Source organism: Chelonoidis abingdonii, chromosome 1, assembly GCF_003597395.2.
Source record: "Chelonoidis abingdonii isolate Lonesome George chromosome 1, CheloAbing_2.0, whole genome shotgun sequence".
In the NCBI taxonomy this organism is placed as follows: domain Eukaryota; kingdom Metazoa; phylum Chordata; order Testudines; family Testudinidae; genus Chelonoidis; species Chelonoidis abingdonii.
Window position 1 is genome coordinate 206,829,446 of NC_133769.1, and position 14,064 is coordinate 206,843,509.

Sequence of the window (14,064 nt, forward strand, 5' to 3'; positions counted from 1 at the left end):
TGTTCAACTTTCCATCTACCGTAACCCCCAGATCCTTTTCTTCAGCACTGCTACTTAGCCAAACAGTCCCCAGCCTGTAGCAGTGCATGGGGTTTTTCTGTCCTAAGTGCAGGACTTTGCACTTGTCCTTGTTGAACTTCATGAGGTTTCTTGTGGCCCACTTCTCCAATTTGTCTAAGTCTCCCTGAATCCTATCCCTGCCCTCCAGCGTGTCCACCACTCCCCCCAACTTGGTGTCATCTGCAAATTTACTTAATGTGCAAGCTATCCCATCATCAAGATCATTAATGAAGACATTGAATAGAACGGGCCCTAAGACAGACCCCTGGGGCACACCACTTGTTACTGGTTGCCAACTAGAGAGTGTGCCATTGATACCTACCCGCTGAGCCCGTTGATTCAGCCAGTTTTCTATCCACTTCACAGTCCATTCCTCCAACCCATACTTCCTTAGTTTGCTGATGAGAATGCTGTGGGAAACCGTGTCAAAAGCCTTACTAAAGTCAAGGTATACAACATCAACAGCTTTGCCCCCATCCACAAGTCCAGTCATCTCATCGTAGAAAGCAATCAGGTTGGTCAGGCATGATTTACCCTTGGTGAATCCATGCTGACTGCTTCTGATCACCTTGTTTTCCTCTAAGTGTTTCAGGATGGATTCCTTCAGCACCTGCTCCATGATTTTTCCAGGGATTGAGGTGAGACTGATTGGTCTGTAGTTCCCTGGATCTTCCTTTTTCCCTTTCTTAAAGATAGGTACTATATTTGCTTTCTTCCAGTCCTCTGGGACCTCTCCTGTTCGCCATGAATTTTCAAAGATAATGGTCAACGGCTCTGCAATCACATCAGCTAACTCCCTCAGCACCCTCGGATGCAGTTCGTCCGGTCCCATAGACTTGTGCACGTCTAACGTCTTTAAGTAGTCCCTAACCTGACCCTCTATCACAGTGGGCTTCTCTCCTCCTCTCCTCTCTGCGTTCCCCAGTGTAGTAGTCTGGGAGTTGATCCTGCCCGTAAAGACTGAAGTGAAGAAGGAATTGAGTACTTCAGCCTTTTCCATATCTTCCACCACTAGGATACCTGCCTCATTGAGTAAGGGACCTACACCATCCCTAGTCCTCTTCTTGTTGCTTACATACTTGTAAAACCCCTTCCTATTATCCTTCACATCCCTTGCTAGTTTCAACTCAAATTGCCCTTTGGCCTTTCTGATTCTATCCCTGCAGGCCCGAGCAATAATCTTATATGCCTCCCCAGTCATCTGTCCAAGCTTCCATTTTTTGTAAGCTTCCTTCTTTTGCTTCAGCTCACCACTGAGTTCCCTGCTAAGCCATGCTGGGCACTTTCTACGCTTGCTGTTCTTTCTGCACATCGGTATGGTATTTTCCCGTGCTCTTAGCATGGTTTCTTTAAAAAACTGCCAGCTCTCCTGGACACCCATCCCCTTCAGTTCAGCTTCCCAGGGAATCCTGCCCATCATTTCTCTAAGGGAGCTGAAATCCGCTTTTCTGAAATCCAGGGTTTGCGTTCTGCTTCTCTCCTTCCTTCCTTTGACCAGGGTTCTGAACTCTACCATGTCATGATCACTGCTGCCCAGGTTGCCGTTCACCCTTACTTCCCTGATCAACTCTTCTCTGTTTGTGAGCAGGAGGTCTTGCTTCTATGCTGCTTCTTCCTCGGTGTCCCAAAATCTGAAACTCAAGGCAACGATGACCCTCCTTCAGAGACAACAGGTACATACATCTTCCAGGATCTGGAAGAGGCAGATGAACTGTTCCTGGTCCTGCTGCCACAGGGATTAGATCAAAGTCCAACTGCTGTGAGGCATGAGGTATGGAACGAACGAGAGCAGCCAAACTGTTCCTTAACCTTTCCTACAGAACCGAGGTGGTGGGATCTGACCAGACAATCCTCAGTTCGGACATCATCACCTTGGGGCTTTGACTGGGGGAGCCACAGGAACTGATCCCAGTCCCAACAGGGGCTGCAGCTTCTTGGAACCCTGCAGTCGAGCAGAACAGACTGAGGCCACCCGGGGCCAAGGCTGGCTCTTTAGACCTTTGAACCGAAGTCAGAACAGATTCAGAGAGTTTAGCCTCAAGGGCTTCCTTAAGTAGTAGTAGTTGTAGGCTAGTCTTCCTGTCTTTGTGAGCACTGGGGAGAAGTGGGGTGAAAGTCTGGCATCCATGAAGAGGTTTAAGAAAGTAGTATTTAAAGTTAACAGTCCAATGAAGTTAACGCACACAAAAAAGTTCACACTTCTCAATCATCGTTTCATGATGTCTGCGAAAATCACTGCACTAGTTTACATTTGCAAGGTTTTCTTTGCAACCATAGGGGTTAGGAATTGACTGTTTTTCAAATGAAAGCTTAGATTCTATAGAATTTTAATGTCCTATGGTCCACAAATAATAAAAACAGGTCAGATTCATTTCATGGCTAAGCATTTGACAGTCCTGCCCATAAATCTCAAGAAAATTGTAATTTTTTTTTTTTTTAAACACCCATTAGAAGTAACTAACTTCAAGCAACACAAAATCATACTAGTATGAGATAAGCAGTTCCAGTTTCAGTAACAAACAAAAAGACCTAGGAATTAAGAATACAGACAACATGAATCTTTTCATAGATGTTTTCTTATCATAGGACATAGATACCTAGGCACATGGCAAGGCTAATTTATGTCAACAGTTCTGGACTACCTCCAAGAGCTCAGATCTATGAAGCAAACTTCATGAATGACAGTCATATTATGGTACAAGTTCTGTACCAAAAGAGAGAAATGATCAGAAATATTAAGTCACTTAAGATTTATGAAGGATAACTTACAGGATATTGATCCAAATCAACAGGTTGTCTAAAAGGCTCAGAATCTTCACACTGGAAAATTAAGTTCACCAGTTCCATACATTGTTTCTTCCAGGTATTTTCATCATAGTTAATTTTCACGTTGTTTCGTCTCTTCATAACCCGTCTCTTTAAAAAAAAATTATTGCCAGAAAAAAAAAAACTAACTTACAAAAATAATTCCAATTAGAATTTTAAACACACATTGTAGAAACTGCTGGATAAACTTCAAGAGTATCTTAGTAAAGAAACAGAAAATTACTAGCAAAAAAATGCAAAAAGCATTCTACTTTTTGCATTTTTTGTAACTCCTTCTCTTCAATTTTGGTAAGTGTTGAGTAAGAATTTTCCCCTCTTCAACCTAGCTTTTCTTATTGCCTGGCCTACAGGATCAAACTTAGTATTATATTTAAGTGCAACAGGGATGCAAAGGTGCGTTCTTTCTTGATCTCTGAAAATTCCTTTAGGAAAACTATTCCCAGGGATCAAAGGGGTTAAACTCACATCTTGTGTTTTTTCTAGCTGTTTTCTTGCTGAAAACACTGTCCTGTGTCCCTTAAGTATAAACCTTAAAGAAAAGACCTAAGACTTTGTTTCTGGAATAATTCCAACCATTTATACTTTAGTTTCATATACTCAGACTTTAAGGTCAGAAGAGACCATCATGATTAAGGCTAAGATTTTGTCACAGATATTTTTGGTAAAAAAGTAACGGACAGGTCACCTGCAATAAAAAAAATTCACGGAAGCCGTGACCTGTCCATGACTTTTACTAAAAATATCTGTGACAAAATGGGGATCAGCAGGCACCACACCACCTGCAGCAGGGCAGCTGGGGCTCTGGGGGCCACCAGAGGCAGCAGGGATACCCCACAGCTCCCCACTGCTACAGGCTGAAATCACAGAGGTCACCAGAAAAGACGGTTACTCACCTTTGTAACTGTTGTTCTTTGAGATGTGTTGCTCATATCCATTCCAATTAGGTGTGCACGCACTGCGTGCACGTTCATCGGAAGATTTTTACCCTAGCAACACTCGGTGGGTTGGCTGGGTCGCCCCCTAGAGTGGCGCCAGATATATACCCCTGCCGACCCAACGGCCCTTCAGTTCCTTCTTGCCGGCTACTCCGACAGAGGGGAAGGAGGGCGGGTTTGGAATGGATATGAGCAACACATCTCGAAGAACAACAGTTACAAAGGTGAGTAACCGTTTTTTCTTCTTCGAGTGCTTGCTTATATCGATTCCAATTAAGTGATTCCCAAGCCTTACCTAGGCGGTGCGGTCGGAGCGAGATGTCGCAGAATGTAGAACTGCTGATCCAAATGCCGCGTCATCTCTGGACTGTTGAACCAGAGCGTAATGTGAGGCAAAGGTGTGGACCGAGGGCCAGGTAGCTGCACGACATTTCTCCTGGATGGGTACATGAGCCAGAAAGGCGGCAAATGAAGCCTGAGCCCTGGTAGAATTTGCGGTGAGGTAGCTCAAGGGAACACGAGCCAAGTCATAACAAGTACGGATGCACGCCATCACCCAAGATGAGATCCTCTGGGAGGAGACAGGTAGGCCCTTCATTCGGTCTGCCACCGCGATGAAGAGTTGGGGCGTTTTACAAAGGGTTTTGTCCGCTCGATATGAAATGCGAGCACTCTACAGACATCTAGGGAGTGCAACTGTTGTTCCCGTCGTGATGAGTGTGGCTTCGGGAACAAGACCGGAACCAAGATATCCTGGTTGATATGAAAGGCCAATACCTCTTTAGGGAGGAAAGCCGGGTGTGGTCGCAACTGCACCTTGTCCTTGTGAAACACAGTATACGGTGGGTCCACCGTGAGTGTCCTAAGCTCGGAGACTCGTCTGGCCGATGTAATGGCTACGAGGAAAGCTGTCTTCCAGGACAGGTATAGTAGCGAGCAGGTTGCTAACAGCTCGAAAAGGGCAGACATAAGTCTGGTTAGAACCAGGCTGAGGTCCCAGGTTGGGGTGGGACGGCGTACTTGGGGGTATAGGCGGTCCAAGCCCTTGAGGAACCTAGAAACCATAGGGTGTGAGAACACGGAGCAGCCACTTTCCCCTGGGTGGAAGGTAGAGATGGCGGCCAAGTGCACCCTCAATGATGATACCACTAGGCCCTGTTTGAGAGACCAGAGGTAGTCCAAGATGGTGGGGATCGAGACCTCGGTGGGAGAAACATTATGCGCTTCGCACCAGCAGGAGAAACGCTTCCACTTGGCCAGATACGTTGACCGACTGGAAGGTTTCCTGCTACCCAGGAGTACTTGTACTGAGGCAGAGCAATGTAACTCGGACTGGCTTAACCATCCAGCAGCCATGCTGTAAGGTGAAAGGACTGCAGGTCTGGGTGGTGAAGTCTGCCGTGGTCCTGAGTTATGAAGTCTGGGCGAAGAGGCAGGGTAATTGGGTTGGCTATCGACAGGTCGAGTAGCATGGTGTACCAGTGCTGCCTGGGCCACGCTTGAGCGATCATGATGAAGCAAGCTCTGTGCCTGCGGAGCTTTATCAGGACCCTGTGAACCAGCGGGAACGGTGGAAGGGCGTAAAGCAGTTGGCTCGTCCACGGCATCAGGAAAGCATCAGAGATCGAGCCCAGGGAGAGGCCTTCGAAGGAGCAGAACATCTGGCATTTCTTGTTCTCGCGGGAAGCGAAGAGGTCTATACAGGAAAGCCCCACTTCTGGAAAACAGAATGAATAAAGTCCGGACGAATCGACCACTCATGAGACAGGAAGGATCTGCTGAATCGATCCGCCAGTGTTCCGAACCCCTGGGAGAAAGGACGCTACTAGGTCTATCGAGTGGGCTATACAGAAGTCCCAGAGCTGGACAGCTTCCTGACAAAGGGAGGAGGACTGTGTCCCTCCCTGCTTGTTTATTTAATACATGGCCGTTGTGTTGTCTGTGAACACTGAGACACAATGGCCTTGCAAATACTGTTGAAACGCCTGGCACGCAAGGCGGACTGCTCTCAGCTCTTGGACATTGATGTGCAAGGCCAGCTCCTGAGATGACCAAAGGCCTTGAGAGCGAAGATGGCCGAGGTAAGCACCCCAGCCGAGAGATGACGCGTCCGTCGTCAGGGACATAGAAGGCTGAGGCGGATGGAACAGCATCCCTGCACACACCAGGAAGGGTGTTAACCACCAGTTGAGAGAGCCTAGGATGCTCGGGGGAATCGTGACTATCAAGTCTATGGTGTCTCTACCCAGGTGGTATATGGAGCTGAGCCAAGATTGGAGAGGACGGAGGCGTAGCCTGGTGTGTTTGGTCACGAACGTGCAGGCAGCCATGTGACCCAGGAGATCGAGACAAGTGCGAGCCGAAGTTGTCGGGAAGTTCTGTAGGCCTCGGATAATTGTTACCATCGCCTGAAACCGAGGCTGTGGTAAGCAGGCTCTGGTGAGAGTGGAGTCCAGGATGGCCCCAATGAAGTCTATCCTCTGTGTGGGAACCAGAGTGGATTTCGCTGTATTGATCATCAGGCCTAGACTCATGAATAGGTCCTTGACGATGTCCACATGATGGGTGACTTGTGCCTCAGAGGTCCCTCGAATGAGCCAATCATCGAGATATGGAAAAATGTGTATCCGACGGCGGTGGAGGGAGGCGGCGACTACAGCCAGGCACTTTGTGAATACTCTTGGGGCTGCAGAGAGGCCGAACAGAAGGACCGTAAACTGGAAATGTTGACGGTTGGCTACAAACCGGAGGTACCGTCTATGTGGAGGATAAATGGGGATGTGAAAATACATGTCCATCATATCGAGGGCGGCATACCAGTTTCCAGGATCCAAGGATGGGATGGTGGTCCCCAGGGGTACCATGCAGAACTTCAACTTTATCATGAACTTGTTGAGTTCTTGCAGGTCTAGGATAGGTTTGAGACCTCCCTTCACCTTGGGGATTAGGAAACAGCTGGAGTAGAACCCCTTGCCCCTTTCGTCCTTTGGTATCTCCTCTATAGCTCCCATGCCAAAGAGCGTCCGCACCTCTTGTAAGAGGAGTTGCTCGTGAGAGGGGTCCCTGAAGAGGGATGAGGATTGGGGGTGGAAAGGGGGGGGGGTGTGAAATAAACTGGAGGTGGTACCAGAGTTCCACCGTGTGTAGGACCCAACGATCCGAAGTTAGCTGGGACCACGCAGGGGAGGAAAAAGGAGAGGCGGTTGTAAAAGGGAGGGAAAGGATCCTGGAAAGTAACTGGTACACCGTCCTCGGGCACACCTTCAAAAGTTTGGCTTTAGCCCCGTAGGTGGCTTGGAGGGATCCTGATTTTGGCCCCCTTGGGGTCCTGACTGCTGTCTACGACCAGCTCGACCACGCCTTTTACCACAGTCCTGCCTCTGTCTAGGCAGAGCGTAAGGGCGGTGAGGCTGAGGGCGGAAAGGCCGGCACAGTCACTGGCCTGTGCATGCCGAGAGAGCGCATAATGACCCTGTTGTCCTTCAGGCTTTGCAGCCTAGGGTCAGTCTTTTCAGAGAAGAGGCCTCGACTGTCAAAGGGCAAGTCTTGCATGGTATGCTGTAGTTCAGGCAGGAGGCCTGACACTTGAAGCCACGAAATGCGTCTTATGGCAACTCCCGAGGCCAGAGTCCTGGCTGCGGAGTCTGCTGCATCCAGCAAGGCCTGGAGGGAAGTCCTCGCCACTTTCTTCTCCTCCAAGAGGGCAGCAAACTCTTGACGGGAGTCTTGAGGGACTAACTCTGTGAACTTGCCCACCGCCGCCCAGGTGTTGTAGTTGCAGCAGCTAAGCAGGGCTTGCTGGTTTGCCACCCAGAGTTGGAGGGCCCCTGCAGAGTATACCTTACGGCCCAGTAAGTCCATGCGCCTAGCCTCCTTCGATTTTGGAGCCAGAGCTTGCTGGCCATGGCATTTCCTCTCATTGACAGACTGTACGACAAGGGAGCAGGGAGGAGGATGGATGTACAGGTAGTCATGCACCATGTACTTGCGCTCAACTCCCCTGGCAGCGGGTGGAATAGAGGCTGGAGACTGCCAGATGGTATCAGCATTGGCCTGGATCGTCCGGATGAATGGTAAGGCCGCTCTTGTGGGGGCATCAGCCGACAGAATATCCATCACTGGGTCCTCTATCTCCGGTACCTCCTCTACTTGGAGATTCATATTGAGTTCCACACGTGTCAGGAGGTCCTGATGGGCCCTCAGGTCAATTGGAGGAGGGAGGATGTCCCAGCCACCACCTCATCAGGAGAGGAGGAAGAGGAGTGGCCAGGGACAAGTGGGTCCTGTGTGGACTCTTGCTCTTGGATGACCTCTGGCTCCAGTGGGATCTGGGAATCTGGTGGCTGAACAGGCGCTTCCTCCGTACCGGTAGGAGAGGAGCGACTGATAGTCGCCTCCGGCACCCAATGCTCCGATGGAGCCGAGTGAGATGGGACTGGAGGTACACCTTGGGCCTGGTGATACGCCCAAGTTGTCCAGAATGACCACTGATGGGGACCTTGATCTTGGGCCTGGGTCTCCTGGAAGATTCTGGTGGGCACATCGGAGTCACGGTCCTGTGCATAGGAACTGTCCGCATGAGTGGACACTGATGCGTGTCGGGATGGCCAAGGAGGGGCTGAAAACCCCTGGGAAGAGTCTCCCTCTATAATTGATCTCGCTCTGTACGGCACTGGGGATCGGGACTGGGAGCCATACTGGTACCGGGAACGAGATCGGGACCTACGACCGGAGCGGTGCCAGGAGGTCGACCGGGATCTCGAAGCTCGGCATCTGGAGTGGCTGGGAGATTCATGGTGCCTGGAGTGGTGCTGGGAGCTGGATCAGTGCCGAGGGTACTGGGCCAGCTAATGGGATGCTGATAGGTGCCGCGAGTGCAACCGGTACCGAGAAGGGGATCGGTGCCGGGACTGGGATCGGCATCGGGACCAAGAATGCCGGCGGGATTGCGATCATGAGCAGTGCCGCTCTGCGGTGCTGACAGAGGGTGGTCTCATCAAGGCCGGCTTGCCTACGGCGGTGCCGGAGGTTCAGGCAGGGCAGACTGTCATCACGATCAGCTCCCTCGCTGTGGAAAATGTCTCCGACGTGGAGGGAATAGTGAGCTCAACCACGGCTCTCGCCGGGGAGTTTTCAGGTACCAGACTCGACGGCCCTTGCGGGACCGGAATTGACGGTGCCAGCGTTGTCGGTGCCACGGCAGGTGTAGGTGCCAGGCGGTCTGATCTAGCTGAGTGCTCTGGCTGCAGTGCAGGTGGCATGGAAGCAGTGGGAGTCTGTCTCTTCACCTGCGGAGAGAGAGAACAGTGCCGAGCAGACACCGCTGCCGGCGATGGTCAGTGCCAAGAGGCCTTAGCAGTACTGGTGCGATCCGGTGCCGAAGAAGCGCTTCTCCTGCCAGTGGATTGTCCAGCGCTCGGTGCTGAGGATGGAGGAGTAAGAGCTGCCTCCATCAGGAGTTGTTTGAGACCAAAGTCCCGCTCCTTTTTCGTCCTCGGCTTGAAGGCCTTGCAGATCTGGCACTTATCAGCAAGGTGGGATTCCCCAAGGCACTTAAGGCAGGACTCATGGGGATCTCCTGTTGGCATTGGCTTGTGACAGGCTGAGCATGGTTTGAAATCTGGTGAACCAGGCATGGGCCCCGGCACCAGGTGTGGGGAAGGGACTAATTCCCGAACCCCTCTTAACTATATACACTAACAATGTTATAAAAATGAATAAGAATTAACTGCAACTGTAGAAATTTCAACTATATACACAAGAATAACGAGAGAACTATGAGTAGGTAGGAAAGTGGAGATCAGCTAAGCCGCGCTCCACTGTTCCAACGACCGACACGGGCGGTAAGAAGGAACTGAAGGGCCGTTGGGTCGGCAGGGGTATAAATCCAGCGCCATGGCGGCGCCACTCTAGGGGGCAACCTAGCTGACCCACCGGGTGTTGCTAGGGTAAAAATCTTCCGACGAACGTGCACACATCGCGCACACCTAATTGGAATTGATATGAGCAAGCACTCGAAGAAGTAGCCACGGATTCAGAGACTTCCGTGACCTCCGTGACTAAATCGTAGCTTTAACCATGATCATCTAATCTAACCTCCTGTACACTGCAGCCCACAGAGCCTCACCTAACCACTCCTATAATAGGCACTTAATGTCTGGCTGAGTTACTGAAGGTCTCAAATCTTGATTTAAAGACTTCAAGTTACTGAAAATCCACCATTTACTCTAGTTCAAACCACCAAGCGACCTGTATCCCCATGCTGCAAAGGAAGGTGAAAAACCCTCAAGGTCTCTGCAAATCTGATCTGAGGGAAAATTCCTTCCTGACCCCAAATATGTTCACTGGTTACACCCTGAACATGTGAGTGAGACCCACCAGCCAGACACCTGGGAAAGAATTCTCTGTAGTAACAGAGCCATCTTCATCTTGTGTCCCATCTCCAGCTGTTGGAGATATCGGCTAGTAGCAGTTGCAGATGGGCCATATAACATTTAGGCAACCTCATCATACCATCTCCTCCATGAACTTATCAAACTTGGTCTTCAAACAAGTTAGGTTTTTTACCCCCTAGTACTGCCTTGGAAGGCTATTGCAGAACTTCATTCCTCCAGTGGTTGGAAACCCTCGCCTAATTTCGAGCCTAAACTTGTTGATGGCCAGTTCATAGCCATTTGTTCTTGTGCCAACACTGGCTCTTATGTTAAATAACTCCTCTTCCTTTCTGGTGTTTATCCCTCTGATGTATTTAGAGAGAGCAATCATTTCTCCTCTTAGGATTCATTTTGTTAGCCTCAACAAGCCAAACTCCTTACGTTTCCTGGTGCTCCTTTCCTCTTATCCTAGTACCCCTTCTCTGCACCTATTCCAGTTTGAATTCATCCTTCTTAAACATGGGAACCCAGAATTGCATATCAACCACTTTACTGAAATCCAGTTAAAGTACATCTATTGCATTTCCTTTGTCTACAAAAGTAGTTATCGTCACAAAGAAAGAAATCAGTTTGATCTGGCAGGATCTACCTTTCGCAATACCATGTTTATTTTAAGCCAATTATCATTTACCACTGTGCCTTTAACTACTTTCTCGTTCAAAATTTGTTTTAAGACCTTGCATATAATTAGGGTCAAACTAAGGGGCCTGTAGTTTCCTGGATCACTTTATTCCCTTCTTAAATTAGGTATTATATTTTCAGTTCTTCAGTTATTGAAGTCTGGTTTTATTGAAACCTGTTTTAATATCAGTTTTATCCATTACATGTTCTGTATTATGACTTAATTACAGGAATAAGTAAAAAACCTGAAGAAATCTTTAAAAAGTTGTATCTGATATTTGCAGTTATCACCGGGAAAGTAAGGAAAGACATTAATTACAAAAGGTAGCACGCTCCACTAGGTTCTGCTACTTCACTACTGTTTTTGCTGACCACCTTTTTGTACAGGTAGGATTTCAATATTTATGGTAAAAACAGGGTAACTTACTTTTACTCTTCTGTAAGAAGTTCTTGGAAGACATTTATCATCATCCTACAAAACAGACCACACACCACTTCAAAAATAATTCACAAGATAAAATAGGTAACTACTACTCAAAGAAGCTGCCATTATAATTTATACTAAAATGAAAATAGTAAACATACTATACCTCTACCCCGATAATAACGCTGTCCTCAGGAGCCAAAAAAATCTTACCACGTTATAGGTGAAACCGCGTTATATCGAACTTGCTCTGATCCACCAGAGTGTGCAGCCTCGCCCTCTTTCCCCCCCGAGCACTGCTTTACTGCATTGTATCCAAATTCGTGTTATATCGGGTCACGTTATATCAGGGTAGAGGTGTATCTATTGTGATGGACATTATAGAAAACTGTCCAGTTAAGCTAGGAGTTCCAACAGTTTCTGACAAGCAAAGAGGGAAACATCAAAGGAGATACCGCAGCCTTTAAGAAGGCCTCAAATTAGGAGTGACTTATTTAAGACCCTGAACACAAATCAGTACTCAACATTCCTGGTTCCAGCATCACGTCTTGGACTCATAGATTTTAAGGTCAGAAGAGACCATTATGATCATCTAGTCTGACCTCCTGCATAATGCAGGCCACAGAATCTCACCCACCCACTCCCGTAACAAACCCCTAACCTATGTCTGAGTTATTGAAGTCCTCAAATCATAGTTTGAAGACCTCAACCTGCAGAGAATCCTCCAGCAAGTGACCCAGGCCCCATGCTGCAGAAGAAGGCGAAAAACCTCCAAGGCCCTGCCAATGGATGGATGATACTGGAATCCTTGATGCAAAGGCACCCAGAGTTAGGGTTTTCATTGATGCATCAGAGGGATGCTTGCACTCTCGGTACCCCTTATTGGATGCTTTTTACATAAAAAGGATACCTTATGACAAACCAGGGCTCAATACCACCAACTTTAAATACGAAAGGTCATGAGAGACTCCGTGTATAGCAGATGAAAAATCTTACAGCTTTTCAAGTTTTGCCTGTCTAGCTCAGAAGCAAAGACAACCAGGCATGAAAAGCCCACCAAAAGTAACTTTGGAGACACACCATTTTTCATGGTTTAAGTAATAAGAGTCACTTATGGACTGAATTTCAGAGTTTCCCTGGACTTAGTCCTTAGTGCGTTTCAGCATTTTGCTTAGGAATAAAAAAGATGCTTGAAATGTCTTTTTGGTAAAAGTAGTGTACTATTTTTTATTAGGTGGCACTTTACCGAAAGCTAGCACTCCAAATGTACACATTCACTGTATGTATTGCTATCAACAGCTGATCACATTAAAATAAATGCATTAGACTACTATTCTCAAATACTGAAGTGAATTTGTTAGTTTCATATTTCATAATCAAATGGAGTAATCAATAATCATTTTCTCTTTTTTAAATAAAGAAAGCAATTCAGAGCAAAAGTATGAATATAATTATGTCAAACAGTAATGGCTCTCATCACATCTATAATTCTGTGTTCTGAACTCTTGGCACTATAATTTTTTAATTATACCATTTTTAATTTTTTTTAAAATTGAGATAAAAAATGAAAGATACCCAGAGTTGCATAAAATTCAATGAATATGTCTTCAGATGTAGTTATATCTCTATATACTGCACATTTAATAACCGGTAAGGAGTAACTGAGCCAAACACATTTGGGGGAGGAGGAGAACTATACTGCACTTAACAGTGGTTTATCTGTAAAATGTAAATAAATATTGCACATGGAGTGTACATGTAAATATCCACAACTCAGCAATTATTGAAATACAGTTATGAAATATGGTGCATCTACCTATTCCAGATCCAAACATCCTCAAACTTTGGGGAAGTTCAAATAATGGACTGAGCCATTATATACATAGAAATTATGAATAAAATATATGTATATGTAGCAGGTATATTTCTATAACCAGACATTTGTAATTGTGGCATGTTATACAAGTTTAAAAATATATTTTTAAATTAGTTTTGCTGCTGCTAGTAACTAGATTGACAGTACTTTATCACTGCTAATAAGCTCTTACTTTGAATGTTTGTTTAAACTAAAAACAGCAGCAGCAGCAACAAGAGTTTATTACCAGATCAGCAGCATCAAGAGAGTCCTGCTCATCTTCTGTTGTATTACTAAGCTCAAATATGTTTGTACACACCGGATCACTGTAAAATAGAATTAAAAGCTTTACTACATGAATAATGAAAAAACATGGTTACCACTTTCTAGACTTTAACACACATATGAATGCTGGAAAACAGTAATTTTCCAAGAGAATTTAAGACTTGAAAAGGCATGCTTAAAGAACGTATTGTAAGCTCAGTAAACAGGGCATTGGCAACATAATTTAATTAAAAGATCCTTTTACCAATTTCAAATGATTTCTACAGAATCGAACAGCTAATTCATATATTATAAATATGCATCCATCTCAGCTTCTTAACTTTAGATTTATAACTGAATTTAGAATGTCCGGCTAGAAGTTTTTCCACTGAAAAGCAGGTGGCAGTGGTTGAGAAGGGAAGGGATATAAAATGTTCCGAATTCTCTATTTAGGAAAGAATTTAGTACATGTTTAACAATTTCTCTCAAGTCAACTAAAGCATTTTAAGATTAAGGCCTTGTCATCAGTAGGACAAATGGTAACTTGCTTTGCTTGGAACATCTCCATGCTGGCTGGTTTACAAGAACTAGTTTGTTGATTAGCCTTTGGATGAGGTCTTTAATTCTGGTCTAGACAGAACAGGA

General features: G+C 46.5%; 1 protein-coding gene across 1 annotated transcript in view; it reads right to left on the bottom strand.

Moving 5' to 3' along the window:
- Positions 1–14,064, bottom strand: part of BRWD1 (bromodomain and WD repeat domain containing 1) — a 120,696-nt gene that overhangs the window by 32,322 nt on the left and 74,310 nt on the right. The window contains 3 exon segments of the mRNA XM_075073889.1: positions 2,830–2,976; positions 11,304–11,348; positions 13,403–13,481. Of these exon segments, the coding sequence (XP_074929990.1) occupies positions 2,830–2,976; positions 11,304–11,348; positions 13,403–13,481 (271 nt within the window).